This window comes from Bufo bufo, chromosome 4 (assembly GCF_905171765.1).
Source record: "Bufo bufo chromosome 4, aBufBuf1.1, whole genome shotgun sequence".
Classification (NCBI taxonomy): domain Eukaryota; kingdom Metazoa; phylum Chordata; class Amphibia; order Anura; family Bufonidae; genus Bufo; species Bufo bufo.
The window spans coordinates 567333618-567353646 of record NC_053392.1 but is presented as its reverse complement, the minus strand read 5'-3'; the positions used below and the strand labels follow the sequence as shown (position 1 = coordinate 567353646).

The window sequence follows — 20029 nt, the reverse complement described above, 5'->3', positions numbered from 1 at the left end:
GGAGCAACATATGCGGACAGCACACGGAGTGCTGTTCAGCATCTTTTGCGGCCCCATTGAAGTGAATTGGTCCGCATCCGAGCCACCAAAACTGCGGCTCGGATGCGGACCAAAACAAAGGCCATGTGCATGAGGCCTAAGGCCTCTTTCACACGAACGATACGGATTGTATCAGGATGCGTTCAGGATCCGTTCAGTGAAACTCGCACCATTTCACAAGCAAATTCAGTCAGTTTTGTCTGCAATTGTGTTCAGTTTTTCAGTTTTTTCCGAGTGGGTGCAATCAGTTTTGATGTGTTTTTCACGCGGGTGAAAAAAAACTGAAGGTTTACAAGCAACATCTCCTAGCAACCATCAGTGAAAAACACATTACATCCGGACTGCATATGAATTTTATCCGGATGCAATGCATTTTTCACTGAAGCCCCATTCACTTCTATGGGGCCAGGACAGCGTGAAAAACGCAGAATATAGAACATGCTGCGTGAAAAAAAATGCTCATGTACACAGCCACATTGAAATGGATGGGTCAGGATTCAGTGCGGGTGCTATGCATATACTTCACGCATCGCACCCGCATGGAAAAATCGCTCTTGTGAAAGGGGCCTAATACAATGCAAAAATATGACAGTTTTCTATTACAGCAATCAGGTCTTAGCTTTATAAAAAAATGTAAAAAAAAAATTAAAATGAAAACTCTGAAACTGACACCATTAATCTGATTTGTTGCCAAAGACCTGAAATAAATTTCCTTAAATACCTTAAAAGGGATTGTATATAATGAGAAAAGCATAGCGTGTTTTCTTCCATAACCGTCAGCACATTGGGATTGAACTGCAATACCATACACAACCTGTGGCCAGGTATGGCGCTTTTCTACTCCCGTCCCGTACAACCCCTTTAACTTTAAAAGAAAGAGATTCCTGGTTTTCTTTATTGCTATAGCATGATAATTTATTTAAACTTTATTTTTGTAGCTGGAAACTTCAGTCAAATGGTTTAGCGGAGGCCGGCGACAGCTGGAGAACGGCAGGATGCCGCAATCACCTCTACGGTGTTTCATTATATTTTAGGACTTGAGCTGCATTGCTGTATAAAACTTTACAGCATAAATTAGCAGCTTGTTAATGAAGAGTGTGGGGTCTGGAAGCAGGTGCACCAGATTGAATATTTTCTTTTTGTACACAGCAGCTCTACAGCATAAAGCACCCCAGCGGACGGCTCCTCATATCTCAGCTGCCTGGCCGTGCCCGTATTTGGGCCTTCAAACAGCGGGTCTGCAATATCCGGGCCCCGGTCTTGTGCACCCTGTGTCACGGATGCGGACCCATTCACTTGAATGGATCTGCAATCCGGAAGGGCGGTGCTAGGGATTAGCGAATCGACTTCGGATGAAACATCCAAAGTCGATTTGCATAATACTTCGTTTGAATACTGTAATGTACCACTTGGAACCGTACCCGAGTTCGGGAAATGTTTTTTACAGTAGAAATTAATTTCTGAAGTTATTATGCAAAGTTTCGCGAGACTAACGTAATAACTTTGGCTCATTGGAGCCAATACATTCTAATACTGTACAGTATTCAAACAAAGTATTATGCGAATTGACTTCGGATGTTTCATCCAAAGTTGATTCGCTCATCTCTAGTCGGTGCAGAACGGAGGCACGAACCCCACAGAAGCACTACGGAGTGGTCTCGATCCATCTGTGGAATTCGCACAGATGTTGCCTGTGCATTGGGGACCGCAAATTGCGGTTCCCAATGCACGGAACAGTTGATCAACGGCCGTGTGCATGAGCCCTGACAGGGATATTGAAGCTAACTGCAGTAAAACCAGGATTTGATTCGGAATGTTGTTAGGTTTGTCCTCCATTGCCACATCAGGAAATTAGAATCCGTCACCCTAAGGGGTCATGCACTGTATATATTTTGCGGTCCGCAAAACACGGATCTGCAAAAAAAACGGATGACATCTGTGTGACATCCATTTTGCATCCGTTCTTTTTGCAGATCCATTGTAACAATGCCTGTCCTCGTCCGCAAAAAGACAAGAATAGGATATGTTCTATTTTTTTTGCAGAACGGACATGCAGACACGGGATACACACGGAGTCATATCCTTTTTTTCAAGTCCCATTGAAGTGAATAGCTCCGCATACGGACCTGTAAAAAAACGGAACGTAAAAAGAATACGTTCGTGTGCATGAGCCATAAGGAGATCCATATACTGTACCTCCATAGAGATGCTCCGCTATCATCAGAGTGGTGTATATCTTAAAGGGAACCTGTCATCAACTTTATGCTGACTTCACTGAGAGCAGCATAAAATAGTGACAGAAATGCTGATGTCAGCGGTGTGTTACTCATGAGCTAAAAGTAAGTGGTTGCTGAGAACCAGCATCATAATCATTACAGCCCAGGCCTGGAAAAGAGTCACATCTACCTGAGAAGAGTCCTGGTTATACATAATCTCCTGCTCTCCTCACCCATCTGCTGATGATTGGCAGTTCTCTCCTAGAGAGGGAGAAAACTCAGTAGGAGACTGTCAGTCATCAGCAGGTGGCAGGAGAGCAGGAATTCATGAATAACCAGGACTCTTCTCAGGTGGCCATGACTCTTCTCCAGGCCCAGTCTGCAATGATTGTAATGTTGGTTCTCGGCAACCACTTACTTTTAACTTATAAATAACAGACCGCTGAAATCAACTCACCTGTCTCTACTTTATGCTGCATTAGTATCGGCAGCATAAAGTTGATGACAGGTTCCCTTTAATAGCTACATAGAGAGAGGGACAATTTATGGTCCATATGGCGTAATTGTCGACATGTAAATTGTTAACTCGCCTGCCCCAAATAAGCTTAGTTAGTAATACCCTATCTAGCAAAGTGTCATATTCAAACTCAGCGTTTAACCTGTTGGGGACACATGACGTACCGGTACGTCATGATGTCCCGGTACTTAAGGACACATGACATATCGGTACGTCATGTGCATTTCCGATCACCGCCGTGCGGCAGGCGGTGATCGGAATTTGGTGCCTGCTGAAATCAATCAGCAGGCACCCTGGGACAATGCCGAGGGGGTCCTATGGCTCCCCCATATCGGCCATCGCTGCAGTGCTGTTGGAAGTTTCTAATCCCCGCGGTCCGTGACCGCGGGGATCAGAAACTTCAAAATTACCTAAATATTCATTTTTAACCCCCCGGGCGGTGCTGGGGGGGCGGGCGCGTGATTATCCCGCCCGCCCCCTCCCATTTTTTAGGATGGCCGAGCGGTTATCAAGCTTGAAACGGCTGACATCTGTGCTGTGATGTCAGCGGTTTAACCCCTTCCATGCCCTCTCCCATCGGGGGCTGCTGTGCCTTTTCAGCCCCCGATTCTTGACGGGATCACAGAGGGAGGGGGCCCACCCTCCCCATCACCCACTGCTCTGTTGTGGCAGCGAGTGATGGTTAATTAAAAAAAATGGTTTAAAAAAGCAAAAAGTGTAATAGCAAGCGATGAAAAAGTCATACGCACCCCAAAATAGTGCTAATCAAACCATCGTCTCATCCCGCAAAAATCATACCCTACCCAAGATAATCGCCCAAAGACTGAAAAAACTATGGCTCTCGGACTATGGAGACACTAAAAGTAGACATATTAGGTATTGCCGCGTCCGTAATAACCTGCTCTATAAAAATACCACATGATCTAACCTGTCAGATGAATGTTGTAAATAACTAAAAATAAAAACGGTGCCAAAACAGCTATTTCTTGTTACCTTGCCTCACAAAAAGTGTAATATAGAGCAACCAAAAATCATATGTACCCTAAAATAGTACCAACAAAACTGCCACCCTATCCCGTAGTTTCCAAAATGGGGTAACTTTTTTTGGAGTTTCTACTCTAGGGGTGCATTAGGGGGGCTTCAAATGGGACATGGTGTCAAAAAACCAGTCCAGCAAAATTTGCCTTCCAAAAACTATGGCATTCCTTTCCTTCTGCGTAAACTACAGAATCAGGGACATAAATATTGAGTTTTGTTTGGCTGTTAACCCTTGCTTTGTAACTGAAAGAAAAAAATATTAAAATAGAAAATCTGTAAAAAAAAAGTGAAATTTTGAAATTTTATCTCTATTTTCCATTCATTCTTGTGGAACACCTAAAGGGTTAACAAAGTTTGTAAAATCAGTTTTGAATACCTTTAGGGGTGTAGTTTGTAAAATGGAGTAATTTTTGGGTGGTTTCTATTATGTAAGCTTTACAAAGTGACTTCAGACCTGAACTGGTCCTGAAAAAGTGTGTTTTAGAAATTTTCTGAAAAATTTCAAGATTTGCTTCTAAACTTCTAAGCCTTGTAACGTCCCAAAAAAATAAAATGGCATTCCCAAAATGATCCAAACATAAAGTAGACATATGGGGAATGTAAATTAATAACTATTTTTGGAGGTATTACTATGTATTATAGAAATAGAGAAATTGAAACTTGGAAATTTGCTAATTTTTCCATATTTTTGGTAAATTTGGTATATTTTTATAAATAAAAATTATTTTTTTTTTTACTCCATTGTACCAGTGTCATGAAGTACAATATGTGATGAAATAACATTCTCAGAATGGCCTGGATAAGTAAAAGCGTTTTAAAGTTATTCACACATAAAGTGACACTGGTCAGATTTGCAAAAAATGGCCTGGTCCTTAAGGTGAAATATGGCCGTGTCCTTAAAGGGTTAAAGGGAGTTCCAAGTAAGCATGAAAGGCTGGTGCTCTGTATCATAATAGCACCTTTCTTTGTAAATATGTTCCTCCAATGATGTGAAAGTCGTCTTCTTACTTTTATGCAAATAAGGGTTCAAGTGCATCATAAGCGGTGCTGCACCAATTGTTGCACCATGGCTCTACCACTATGGCTGCCCAGTGGCTTCCCCTCTGGTTTGATTGATAGGGCCAGTTTTTCTGTACGTAAACTCCTGACTCTAAAATTGTTACAGGTTCTTTAAAATTCAGCCCATGCACATTGCAAACAATAGAGGCCAGGTACGAGAGCTGTTCTGTGCGTGCAGTGGGCACAGGCATGAGATTTCACAGGGAGGAGCAATGATGCAGGAGAAACCTGGCACCCTCAATCAAACCAGAGGGGTACATGCTGGGCAGTGATAGTGACAGTGCACCAAATAACGCGGAGCACCTACAGTGCACTTGAACCCTCATTTGCATAAAGATAAAAAGGACCACAAAGGTAGTGCAAGGAACTTAAAGGTATTGTTTTCCGAAATACTGCCTGCACCACGAGCCGCACAAGAAAGGCAGTGGGAAATTAGGGAGGTTAACAAGTGGGTCAAGAACTGGTGTAGGAAGGAGGGGTTTTGGTTCCTGGAGAACTGGTCCGACTTCTCTATCGGCTACAGGCTCTATCGTAGGGACGGGCTGCACCTCAATGGGGAAGGGGCAGCTGTGCTGGGGAGAGAAGATGGCTAGAAGGTTGGAGGAGTGTTTAAACCAGGGACTGGGGGGGAGGGTAATTACGTTATAGGAGTGGATGATAGTGCAGATAGAGACCGGGGCAAGGTAATGGGACTGGGGGAGGAATAGAAGGAGGGACTAGAACAGTTCAGAAGGAAAGGTGTAGGGTAAAAAATATACATAAACCTCTTAATTGTATGTATACTAATGCCAGAAGCCTGACTAATAAAACTGGAGAAATGGAATTAGTGATGTGTGAGGAGAACTATGACATAGTGGGAATAACTGAGACATGGCTGGATGATAGCTATGACTGGGCGGTTAATGTACAAGGTTACAGTCTGTTTAGAAAGGATCACCAAAACCGGAGAGGAGGAAGGGTCTGCCTTTATGTAAATTCCTGTCTAAAGCCCACAGGCAGGGAAGATATAAGGGAGGGACATGAACATGTGGAGTCACTGTGGGTAGAGATATATAGAGCTAAAAACAACAATACATTACTAATAGGAGTTTATTACTCCTATTACTTACCACAGAGTCCACAGAAAATCTACTACTAAACGAGATAGACGAGGCGGCAAATCATAATGAGGTGGTTATTATGGAGGACTTCATCTACCCAGATATAGAATGGGAAACTGAATCTTGTATATCTCATAAAGGAAACAGGTTCTTGGCAATAACAAAGACAATTACCTCTCCCAACTGGTTCAGGACCCGACTAGAGGGACGGCCATACTGGACTTAGTATTAACCAATAGACCTGACAGAACAACAGATGTGCAGGTCGGGGGACACCTGGGAAATAGTGACCATAAAGTAATAACCTTCCAATTGTCATTCAAAAGAATGTTTCTTCAGGGAGGAACAAAAATACCAAACTTCAAAAAAGCTAAATTTAGCCAACTAAGAGAGGCCATAGGCCTAACTAACTGGGACAAAGTCCTCAAAAATAAAAATACAGCCACAAAATGGGATATTTTTAAAAGCATCCTAAAATCTAATTGTGAGAGGTACATAACTTATGGGAGTAAAAGGTTAAGGAACAAAAAAAAAACAATGTGGATAAATAGAACTGTAAAGAAAGCAATAAATGACAAAAAGAAAGCATTTAAATCATTAAAACAGGAGGGTAGCGAGGAAGCACTGAAAAACTATAAGGAAAAATATAGAATATGTAAAAATCAAATAAAAGCAGCTAAACTAGAGACCGAGAGATTAATTGCCAAAGAGAGCAAAACTAACCCTAAAATGTTCTTCAATTATATAAATGGTAAAAAGTATAAATCTGAAGGTGTCGGCCCTGTACAGAGTAATGAGGGGAGAGTTGCAGAGAGCGATGAGGAGAAAGCAAAGCTATTAAATATTTTTTTTCTCCACTGTATTCACTGAGGAAAATAAACTGTCAGATGAAATGCAGAATGTAAAAGTAAATTTCCCATTAAAAGTGCCCTGTCTGACCCAGGAAGAAGTACATCGATGTCTTAAAAAGATTAAAATAGACAAATCTCCAGGACCAGATGGCCTACACCCCCGTATCCTAAGAGAATTAAGCAATGTCATAGCCAGACCCTTATTTCTGATATTTAAAGACTCAATACTGACAAGGAGTATTCCACAGGATTGGCGCATAGCAAATGTGGTGCCAATATTCAAAAAGGGTCCAAAAACAGAGCCCGGAAACTATAGGCCGGTAAGTTTAACATCTGTCGTGGGTAAACTGTTTGAAGGTTTTCTAAGAGATGTTTCTAAGAAATAACGCCGTATCAGCATGGCTTCATGAGGAATTGGTCATGTCAAACTAATTTAATCAGTTTCTATGAGGAGGTAAGTTCTAGACTTGACAGCGGCGAATCAATGGATGTCGTATATCTGGACTTCTCCAAAGCATTAGACACTGTACCGCATGAAAGGTTAGTATATAAAACAAGAATGCTTGGACTGGGAGAAAATGTCTGTATGTGGGTAAGTAACTGGCTCAATGATAGAAAACAGAGGGTGGTTATTAATGGTACATACTCAGATTGGGTCACTGTCACTAGTGGAGTACCTCAGGGGTCAGTATTGGGCCCTATTCTCTTCAATATATTTATTAATGATCTTGTAGAAGGCTTGCACAGTATAATATCAGTATACTGCTACAGAGGGATCTGGATAGATTGGAGGTTTGGGCAGAGAAGTGGCAGATGAAGTTTAACACTGACAAATGGAGGGTTATGCACATGGGAAGAAATAATACAAGTCACCCGTACTAACTAAATAGTAAAACATTGGGTAATACTGGCATGGAAAAGGACATAGGAATTTTAGTGAACAGCAAACTAAGCTGTAGAAACCAGTGTCAGGCAGCTGCTGCCAAGGCCAATACGATTATGTTTTGCATCAATAGGGGCATAGTTGCCCGTGATCAGAACATAGTCCTGCCACTTTACAAATCACTAATCAGACCACACATGGAGTACTGTGAACAGTTCTGGGCTCCCGTGAACAAGGCAGACATAACAGAGCTGGAGAGGGTTCAGAGGAGGGCAACTAAAGTAATAACTGGAATGGGGGACTACAGTACCCTGAAAGATTATCAAAATTAGGGTTATTCACTTTAGAAAAAAGACAACTCAGGAGAGATCTAATAACTATGTATAAATATATCAGGGGTCAGTAGAGATCTCTCCCATTATCTATTTATCCCCAGGACTGTGACTGTGACGAGGGGACATCCTCTGCGTCTGGAGGAAAGAAGGTTTGTACACAAACATAGAAGAGGATTCTTTACGGTAAGAGCAGTGAGATTATGGAACTCTCTGCCTGAGGAGGTGGTGATGGTGAGTTCACTAAGGCCCCTTTCACACGAACGATGTTTCTGCGCGGGTGCAATGCGTGATGCAAACGCATTGCATCTGCGCGGAATCCGGACCCATTTATTTCAATGAGTCTGTGTACATGAGTGTTGTTTTTCACGCATCTCTTGTACATTGCGTGAAAATCGCAGCATCTTCTATATTCTGTGTTTTTCACACAACACTGGCCCCATAGAAGTGAATGGGGATGCGTGAATAACGCATCCCATCTGCAAGCAAGTGCGGATGCAATGCGTTTTTCACTAATGGTTGCTGACATGTTGTTTGTAAACATTCAGTTCTTTATGACGCTCGTGAAAAATGTGTCAATGCGCATTTCACCCACGCAATGAAAACTGAACCACTGAACGCAATTGCTGGCGAAATGGTACGAGTTTTCCTGAACGCATCCGGACCTAATCCGTATCATTCGTCTGCAAGGGGCCTAAAAGAGTCCAAGCGGGGCCTGGATGTATTTCTGGAGTGTAATAATATTACAGGTTAAAGTTACTAGAGAGGGGTCGTTAATCCAGGGAGTTATTCTGATTGCCTGATTGGAGTCAGGAAGGAATTTTTTCCCCCTTAAGTGGGGAAAATTGGCTTCTACCTCACAGGGGTTTTTGCCTTCCTCTGGATCAACTTGCAGGATAACAGGCCGAACTGGATGGACAAATGTCTTTTTTCGGCCTTATGTTCTATGTTACTATGTTAATTTCTCATCATTACAGAAACTAATTTTACAAACAAAGGTGTTATTATGTACTGGGCACCAACCCTACAAGGTGTTTGGCTGGGATCTGATTTGGGAGCTAACAGACTTTACCTACTCCCTGGTACTTTTGCAACCATCTGTGTACATTTATGTCATATATTATTATATAACATAAGGTCATCAATATCAGATCGGGGGGTCTGACACCCAGCACTCCCGCCGATCAGCTGTTTGAGGAGACAGCGTGCACACTTCCTGTCCGCTGCTGTATGTCTATCAAACATACAACTGATCGGCGGGGGTGCCAGGTGTCGGACCCCCGCCGATCTGATATTGATGACCTATCCTGAGGATAGGTCATCAATATTAAAAAGCCCGGACAACCCCTTTAATACTCCCTGCCTAATATTGTGTAGGATCCTCCACTCAGCGACCCCTGGCAGTCCCATGGAGAAAGAAGGGAGCAGAAATATGTATGCTCGATCTGCTGCTCCATTCATACTGCCATAAGGGAATCCCATTGTCGTGATCGGTGTAGTTTCCAGTAGGGATCGACCGATTATCGGTTTGGCCGATATTGAGGATTTTGAACGTTATCGGTATCGGCATCTATTTTGCCGATATACCGATAACGTATGGGGAACACAGAACGCGCTGCTCTCAGCGCGTTCTGTGTTCCCTCCGCAGCACAGGGGAGAAGGAAGCCGTGTCTCCTCCCCCTGTGCTGCTGCTGCCGCTGCCGCCAATTACAGGAGAGAAGACAAGAGGAGGGAAGGGGCTGTGGCCAGCGCTCCACCAATGAAGATAAGCCTTTCATTCATTCATATACAGGAGGCGGGAGCTGCAGAATCACATAGCCGGCTCCCGGCCTCTATGAGCGATAGCTGCGATCCGCGGTAGTTAACTCCTCAGGTGCCGCGGATCGCAGCTACCGCTCATAGAGGTCGGGAGCCGGCTATGTGATTCTGCAGCCAGCTCCCGCCTCCTGTAGATGAATGATTGAGAGACTTATCTTCATTGGTGGCACAGTGCGCCCCCCCCCCCAAGCCCCCCAGTATTAATCATTGGTGGCGCAGTGCGCCCCCACCCCAATCCCGGCCAATAGTAAAAACATTGCTGGCGCAGTGCGCCCCCCCCCCCCACCCAGTATTACTCATTGGTGGCAGTGGCCACAGGATCCCCTCTCCCCTGCTCCTCCGATCGGAGCCCCAGCTGTGTAAGGCTGGGGCTCCGATCGGTTACCATGGCAGCCAGGACGCTACTGAAGCCCTGGCTGCCATGTTCAGCTCCATGCTGCTGTGTGCACAAAGCACAGGGCAGCAGGGACAGTGTGAGATCCTATTCACCCTGATAGAGATCTATCAGGGGGAATAGGACAAGGGTTCTAGTCCCTAAGGGGGCTAAAAGTTAGTAAAAAAAAAAACACAAAAATATTAAGTATAAATGAAAAAGACTTATAAAAAAAAATACACATTAACAATAAACAAAAAAATACACATTAACAATAAACATATTAATTTTCAGCAGATTTGTGTAGGAATTTTTATTTTTTTCTCAAAAATGAAAATTCCCAGAATATCGGTATAAATTATCGGCTATCGGCCTGAAAGTTCACAAATTATCGGTATCGGTATCGGCCCTAAAAAATCAATATCGGTCGATCCCTAGTTTCCAGTGGTCAGACCCCCACTAATCAAATGTTGTGGCACAACGCTTTTAAAGGGTTTCTCCGGGATTTACAGGATAGGTCATCTATATGAAATGACTCCTAGAACCCCCCACCTATCAGTTGTTTGAGGTAGCCATGGTACTCACCATAAGAATAGATCACAGAATATTTTCGGACAGCCATCACAGAGAACTCCAGGTTTTCCCCTCTCCTCCTCAGACACAAAGTTTCAGAGGACAAGCCCCCTTTATCATGTGCAAGAAATGTTTTGTCAGAGGAAGAGAGTAGAAAACTTGGCATTCTCTGTGATGGCTACCAGAAAATATGCTGTGATCTTTGGAAAGCTGGGAAAGCTGACTCACTATATTATACCGCTAGGACTTGTGGGCTGTATTGTATATTTTGATTAAGTGAGCTGTGTCTGATCTGGGTGTGGTGGAACTCCTACCCCAGTGCAGGAAAAACTGAAATCTATTGAATTGTATGTGCTACTACAGGGATCCTCCTGTGTACACGTGGTTATCAGTAGGTATGCTGCTACTTACTTGCACTGATGATGGTCTACAGGTGGAGTGCTGAGATCATACTGACCGGGATCTGTGTTTACGTCCTGAAAATGAGACATGAAATAGGGATTATGAGTGAGATAGAAGATCATACGGGTTCCTTACCAATAGAATTCAGTTGTATAACGTCGTAGTATAGTACTCATAGACTTCTTCTTCACGTCCCTATGCCTTTTATTGCATATGGAAGCATACTGGGGGCGTTCCTGTGGAATTGTATATAAATTCGACAGAAAAATAAAAAGTGTTGTCATGTTCAAAAGTGTTGCCTCTATAATATTGTAATGTATGGTGGCACACCAGAGCAGGACGGGCTCCGTGCACTTGACTGCTGTATGCATCAAGACCTTATGATGCTGAATTTTGCAGAAACTTGTCATACTTCATTAACGCTGGGTTCACACCAGAGCGTACTGAACGTACGCTCTGTATGCGCGATTGTACGGGCGTTTACAATCGCGCATACAGAGACAAGCGAGCGCCCAGTGTCGCACGTTCCCGGAAGTCTATGTACGGGAACGCGCGACACTACGCCCCAAAGAAGCTCCTGAACTTCTTGGGGCGTCGGGCGTTTTACAGCGCGATCGTACGCACTGTAAAACGCCCAGGTGAGAACCATGCCGATAGGGAAGCATTGGTTTCTCCTTGTTGAGCGTTTTACAGCTCGTAGGAACGCGCTGTAAAACGCTCAGGTCTGAACCGGCTGTAAATGTAATATTTCATTTCATTAACCTCAAAGTGTGATGTGATAATGGGTATACCCAAACTTTTGCATATGACTGTACAGGGAGTGCAGAATTATTAGGCAAGTTGTATTTTTGAGGATTAATTTTATTATTGAACAACAACCATGTTCTCAATGAACCCAAAAAACTCATTAATATCAAAGCTGAATATTTTTGGAAGTAGTTTTTAGTTTGTTTTTAGTTTTAGCTATTTTAGGGGGATATCTGTGTGTGCAGGTGACTATTACTGTGCATAATTATTAGGCAACTTAACAAAAAACAAATATATACCCATTTCAATTATTTATTTTTACCAGTGAAACCAATATAACATCTCAACATTCACAAATATACATTTCTGACATTCAAAAACAAAACAAAAACAAATCAGTGACCAATATAGCCACCTTTCTTTGCAAGGACACTCAAAAGCCTGCCATCCATGGATTCTGTCAGTGTTTTGATCTGTTCACCATCAACATTGCGTGCAGCAGCAACCACAGCCTCCCAGACACTGTTCAGAGAGGTGTACTGTTTTCCCTCCTTGTAAATCTCACATTTGATGATGGACCACAGGTTCTCAATGGGGTTCAGATCAGGTGAACAAGGAGGCCATGTCATTAGATTTTCTTCTTTTATATCCTTTTTTGCCAGCCACGCTGTGGAGTACTTGGACGCGTGTGATGGAGCATTGTCCTGCATGAAAATCATGTTTTTCTTGAAGGATGCAGACTTCTTCCTGTACCACTGCTTGAAGAAGGTGTCTTCCAGAAACTGGCAGTAGGACTGGGAGTTGAGCTTGACTCCATCCTCAACCCGAAAAGGCCCCACAAGCTCATCTTTGATGATACCAGCCCAAACCAGTACTCCACCTCCACCTTGCTGGCGTCTGAGTCGGACTGGAGCTCTCTGCCCTTTACCAATCCAGCCACGGGCCCATCCATCTGGCCCATCAAGACTCACTCTCATTTCATCAGTCCATAAAACCTTAGAAAAATCAGTCTTGAGATATTTCTTGGCCCAGTCTTGACGTTTCAGCTTGTGTGTCTTGTTCAGTGGTGGTCGTCTTTCAGCCTTTCTTACCTTGGCCATGTCTCTGAGTATTGCACACCTTGTGCTTTTGGGCACTCCAGTGATGTTGCAGCTCTGAAATATGGCCAAACTGGTGGCAAGTGGCATCTTGGCAGCTGCACGCTTGACTTTTCTCAGTTCATGGGCAGTTATTTTGCGCTTTGGTTTTTCCACACGCTTCTTGCGACCCTGTTGACTATTTTGAATGAAACGCTTGATTGTTCGATGATCACGCTTCAGAAGCTTTGCAATTTTAAGAGTGCTGCATCCCTCTGCAAGATATCTCACAATTTTTGACTTTTCTGAGCCTGTCAAGTCCTTCTTTTGACCCATTTTGCCAAAGGAAAGGAAGTTGCCTAATAATTATGCACATCTAATATAGGGTGTTGATGTCATTAGACCACACCCCTTCTCATTACAGAGATGCACATCACCTAATATGCTTAATTGGTAGTAGGCTTTCGAGCCTATACAGCTTGGAGTAAGACAACATGCATAAAGAGGATGATGTGGTCAAAATACTAATTTGCCTAATAATTCTGCACGCAGTGTATAGCCTTGTATGGGTATATATATGTTTCCTATATAGTTTTGATGTTTATAACTAACTAACTAACCAGGGCTGGACATATCGCCTGTGGGGGAATTGGAGGGGGGGGGGGGGGGGGGTGATTAGCACTTACTGTGAGTCTGCTGCCCGTTCTGCCTATACTCCATAGCTGAAGGACCTGCGATGACATCATAGTCATGTGATATTTTTAACACTGGAAGTGGTGGTAGGACCTGTGATGAGGTCACCATCATGTGACCCTGGGCAGAAAAAGGCAGCGCACAGCAGTGGAGACCTGTGATGCCATTGAATGAATGTGAGTGCCAGAAAAATGCTGGGAGATGTGGTTCTCCCCTATTACACCTCTTCCCCTATTTAACTGGGACTGTATGATGGATTGGCTGAAGGGAGGGGTGTTATTTACAAGGGACTGTATGTTATAGAAGATTGCAGGGAGATAACTGGTGTTATTTACATGGGACTGGATATTTTAGAGGACTGGAGGGTAAAGAGTAATGTTACTTACATGGAACTATGTGTTGGAGGGGCTGAAGGAGGGGGTTTAAGTTATTTACATGGGACTGTATGTCACAGAAGACTGTAAGGAAGAGATGTTATTTACTTGGGACTGTATCAAAAAGAAGACTGGTGGGAGAGGACTGGTGTTATTTACATGGGACTGTATTGTATAGAAGACTGTAGGGAGAGGACATGCATTATAATGTATGGGGGCACTACAGAGATGATTATACCTCCAGGCGTATGGCAGGAAGTATTATAATTACAGGGGGCACTGCAGGGAACATTATAAATATTGTGGGCAGTGGTGGCGGGCATTACTACTGTGGGCTCCATAGGAGTGCCTTATAGAGTGGCCTTATTTCTATTAGGGGTGCCTTATTAGTACTGAGGGCAGTACTTATTTAATTATTATTATTTTTAACCCCACTAGGAGACATCGCTTTTATAATGCACTGGTATACAGTAACTTGTATGCAAATGCATTATAGTCTATTAATGTAACAGTGACAGGCAGTCTATTAGGCTGTATCTTTGGCCCAGTCTAATAGGCATACAGTCATGGTAGTGGCCCCCAGCTCCCATGGCAGTGCATCGGTACATTGGGGCTGATGGTGACAGGGAGTCCATTAACTACTTAGATGCTGAGGTCAATATTGTCCATGGCATCTAGGGAGTTACATGGTCGGGAATGGCGTTATCTCCCTTCTGGCCATTACAGCGGGAGTCCGGGTACAGTCAGTGCTGGACTCCTGCAATGATCCAGAGCTTTGTCTCAGTGCAGCCTGTGTGGGATCTCATCAATCCCTGCCTCCTGCCCCAGGGTTAATGGCACAGGATTGGATACACTACACAGCTTGCGCTGATACAGTGCTCCAGACAGGGGAGGACACAGACAGCAGAGGGCCCCTGTGCAAAGAATGTGCCTGGGCCCCCCCCAAAGCCTGCTGGGAGTTGTAGTTCTCGCCTGCTATACATCTCTCCTTGTAATGTCCACTGATGCATAATAACAGTCTGGTCATGCTGGGAGTTGTAGTTTTGTCCTCTTATATTCCAACCATATATTGTCCACTGGTGTCCTATAATAACACTCTGGTCATACTGGGAGTGGTAGTTGTCTACTCTTATACTCCTCTTCATGTAATGTCGACTAATGTCCCATAACAACAGTCTGGACATGCTGGGAGTTGTAGTTTTCTCCTCTTTTACCCCCTCCATGTATTGCCCTCTAATTTTCAAAAATAACAGCCTGGTCATGATGAGTACTATTGTCACTAAGATGTTCTGCAGTATCTGAGATGTATACTAGGCTTTGTTCACATCTGCGCTAGTAAGTTTTGCTGTTCTGCTTTGTCATAGGAGCACAACAATGAAAATCAGGGTAGTGCCAGGTTTGGCACATCACAGATGACAACATCTGATGGAACTTTTTGACTGTGATAAGATATGATGGGTGCCATGGCTGCTATCCATGGGGCCATGGAGTCTGGCATGCTACAAAATTTTGTTCAGAATTTATGACCTGATCTGCAGTGAAGGCTCCTCACACAGATGTGATCAAAGCCTGTCTTCTGTAGCATTGGATTATAATGTTCTGCAGCAGAGTAGGTGGGTCTTATGAGGTTCTGCAGCAGCTGAAGTATGTATTATGAGGTTCTGCAGCAGCTGAGGTGTGTATTCTGAGGTTCTGCAACAGCCGATGTGCGCATTATGATGTTCTGCAGCAGTTAAGGTGTGTATTATGATGTTCTGCAGAAGCTGAGGTGTGCATTATGAGGTTCAGCAGCTGAGGTGTGCATTATGTTGCTCTGCAGCAGCTGAGGTGTGTATTATGGGGTTCTGCAGCAGCTGAGGTGTGTATTATGGGGTTCTGCAGCAGCTGAGGTGTGTATTAGGCCTCATGCACACGGACGTTTTTTTTTGCGGTCCGCAAAAACGGTTTCCGTTGTTCCGTGATTCGTGTCCGTTTTTTCATCCGTGGGTCTTCCTTGATTTTTGGAGGATACACGGACATGAAAAGTAAAAAAAAAAAAAAAAAAAAAAGTCAAGTTTGCATTGAAAATGATAGGAAAAACGGACACGGATCACGGACACGGATAACGGACGCGGATGACTATCTTGTGTGCATCCGTGATTTTTCACGGACCCATTGACTTGAATGGGTCCGTGAACCGTTGTTCGTGAAAAAAATAGGACAGGTCATATTTTTTTCACGGACTGGAAAAACGGATCACGGACGCGGAAGCCAAAAGGTGCATTTTCCGATTTTTCCACAGACCCATTGAAAGTCAATGGGTCCGCGAAAAAAAAAGCTGAAAACGGAACAACGGCCACGGATGCACACAACGGTCGTGTGCATGAGGCCTTATGAGGTTCTGCAGCAGCTGAGGTGTGTATTATGTTGTTATGCAGCAACTGAGGTGTGTATTATTGGGTTCTGCAGCAGCTGAGGTGTGTATTATGTTGTTATGCAGCAACTGAGGTGTGTATTATGAGGTTCTGCAGCAGCTGAGATGTGTATTATAAGGTTCTAGAGCACCTGTGGGTTGTATTATGATGTTCTGCAGCATCTGAAGTGTGTATTATGATGTTCTGCTGTGAAAACCGCTGACAGAACATCAGTGGCACACAGACACGCGGACCAAACACGGATGGATTTCCCCAGGATGTCAAATGGACTTGGAAATATGAAGGAGGCCTTAGGCAAAGAATCTGCATATGTCTCATGTACACAGAGCACTACGAGAGAGAACTATGCTGAGAGTCTGCTCCTTTCCTAGACTGCATTAATAGAGATTTCTTTGAACTAAAATCCTCCTGAGATATACCTCTTACAAAAACTGCAAATGCGGTGTGAATGGACCCAAATGGCAATGTTTGCCTTACCTTATCTCTCACCCCGTGGACAGCAGCACTTCTTGAGGTGCTGCGGAAAGAAGAGAGACGTGGGAGTTGTTCCACCAAATCACTGAATTCTGGAATCTTGTAGCAGCCGGGTAATAAAGCTTCCCCAGATCCAGCAGTGCTCAAGGGTTTTTTCCGTCCTTGCCCTTTGAAGCTGTATGTTTGCCTAACAGGATTAAGTTGTGCATCTTGGAGAAAATCACGGACATTATAGGTCCCTGGACGAGGGGATTCCTGATAATAGAAAAACAGAGTTTTCATGACTCTGATGTCCTATGACACTGCGACTATATAAGGCTGGTTTCACACATCGCATTTTTAGAATTAACACTGCGTTTTTGTTTTGTTTTTTACTTTTTTTGAGCGCTGTGTTTTTTTCATTATTCTTTTCTAAAATAATTCTGTGGTCAGAAGTTAGCTGAAAACCTACAGTGTAATATAAAACACACTACAAATAATTGGGCAGATTTACTAATCCTGTATATGGTGTAAGCTTAGACCGGCCGTCTAGACCTGCACCAGATTTATCACAGGGGCTCAGGCTGGATGATACATGTGCTGCAGGGAAAGACACTTGTCTAACTCTATACCATTGGTTGGCTTATTTTGCGACAGTTGCGTCTTGCGCCACACCCTTTCCATAAAATCAGGCTCTCTTCTGTAAAGCCAAGACCCTTTTGGGCTGGACTCAGATCAATTCTCTAAACCTAGATACTTCAAATTGCGCCACATCTTGGCTAAAGGTACCTCTGTCTAATAGCTGTGCTTTGGCAACCGTGGCTGTCGTGTCCAATATTTGGAGGATGCATAGGGTGTCTTAACATGTTATCCCTTTTGCAGCAGCAGGGTCTGGAATGCATCAAGGTTACCTTGCTGATTCAGATGCTGTGGCCATGCAAATCCTTCAAAACTTCCCATTTTTCATCTTCTGGGTCTCTTGGTGATGTAAAAAACTCCAGGGCTTGAAGCTGGAGTCTGGAGGAGAGGAGCACATTATGTCTGCCCCCTACCTCCACCCTTCTCACAAGTACTTTAGGCCCCATTCACATGTCCGCAATTTCGTTCTGCATTTTGCGGAACGGAATTGCGGACCCATTCATTTCTATGGGGCAGCACGATGTTCTGCCTGGATACGGAATTGCGGACCCGCACTTCCGGGTTCCCGAAAAAAATAGAACATGTCTTATTCTTGTCCACAATTGCGGACAAGAATAGGCATATTCTATTAGTGCCGGCGATGTGCGGTCCGCAAAATGCGGAACGCACATTGCCGTGTCCGTGTTTTGCGGATCCACGGATCCGCAAAACACGTTACGGACGTGTGAATGGTGCCTTAACTGGAATCTTCTGGAACCAGGGGGAGGCGCGAGCCCCACTCTAAGCTCCAATGAGGGCTGGGCTAGGATTGTTAGTTCTGGCCAAGCCTAGATCATGCTGAAACATACTGAGTCCAAGTATTAAATTCCCCAAGTATTAAAGAAGCACTCCCACAAAAATGTTGATTCTCTAACCTGTTAAAAAGGTACATGATGCAACCTGTAGTGAAGGTAATTTACTTACGGGTGACTGTAATTGTGAGTTATAACCTCCCTACTGATCCTCAGCTGTGTCATGTGACCAACATTCTGACTTTTCAAATAACACAGCATCTTATGTGTGGACAGGGAGCCAGTTTCTCTATGTATTCCTATTGGAGCCTCAATGTCATTTTCATAGGAATGAATAGAGAAGTAAATTGCTTCCTGCCCTGTGTCCGTACGTCCCAACTTTTGAATAAAAGGAAGAGGGGCACTATGTGTGGCGCTCTACGTTTCCCACAGGAAATTTTTTTCTGCACTAGGCCACGTCTCTAACTCCGTCCAAAACATAACTATACACCTAATCCCACCCAGTCCCCTAAATGCTCCCACATAGTAATGATTCCCCCTTTATGCCACCACACAGTATTTATGCCCACATTGTGCCCCTTCACAGATTATGCCCAGATATGTGTCCCCTCACAGTCGTGATGCCCAGATATGTGCCCCTTTATAGTAGTTATGCCCAGATATGTTCCTCATTACAGTAATATGCCCAGTTATGTGCCCCCTCACAGTAATATTCCCAGTTATATTCCCCCCTCACAGTAATATGCACTGATATGTGCCCCCTCACAGTAATATGCCCTGATATGTGCCCCCTCACAGTAATATGCCCTGATATGTGCCCCCGCACAGTAATATGCCCTGATATGTGCCTCCTTACAGTAATATGCCCTGATATGTGCCTCCTTACAGTAATATTCCCAGTTATATTCCCCCCTCACAGTAATATGCCCTGATATGTGCCCCCTCACAGTAATATGCCCTGATATGTGCCCCCGCACAGTAATATGCCCTGATATGTGCCTCCTTACAGTAATATGCCCTGATATGTGCCCCCGCACAGTAATATGCCCTGATATGTGCCCCCTCACAGTAATATGCCCTGATATGTGCCCCCACACAGTAATATGCCCTGATATGTGCCCCCTCACAGTAATATTCCCAGTTATATTCCCCCCTCACAGTAATATGCCCTGATATGTGCCTCCTTACAGTAATATGCCCTGATATGTGCCCCCGCACAGTAATATGCCCTGATATGTGCCCCCTCACAGTAATATGCCCTGATATGTGCCTCCTTACAGTAATATGCACAGTTATGTGCCCCCTCACAGTAATATTCCCAGTTATATTCCCCCCTCACAGTAATATGCCCTGATATGTGCCCCCGCACAGTAATATGCCTGATATGTGCCTCCTTACAGTAATATGCCCAGATACTGCATATATGATTGTAACTACAGAATAGGGGTAGGTCTGGGCCTAGCCATCCATAACACCATGTACCACTCCAATATACAATGTATACATATGCATGCTCACCCTGAATGAATATAGCCACCATGCATCCCTCTCCGTATACAGCTTCTCCTGTTCGCTCTCTGGAGCCTGTTAACAACAACATGTACCCAATGAGCTGCAATAAATCATTTATATTACCACAGA

At 43.9% G+C, this 20029-nt stretch overlaps 1 protein-coding gene across 1 annotated transcript in view; it reads right to left on the bottom strand.

The window, feature by feature from the left end:
• The window catches only part of STPG4 (sperm-tail PG-rich repeat containing 4), an 85418-nt gene that overhangs the window by 57396 nt on the left and 7993 nt on the right, over positions 1 to 20029 (bottom strand). Inside the window, 3 exon segments of the mRNA XM_040430184.1 lie at positions 11211 to 11275; positions 16983 to 17234; positions 19907 to 19972. Of these exon segments, the coding sequence (XP_040286118.1) occupies positions 11211 to 11275; positions 16983 to 17234; positions 19907 to 19972 (383 nt within the window).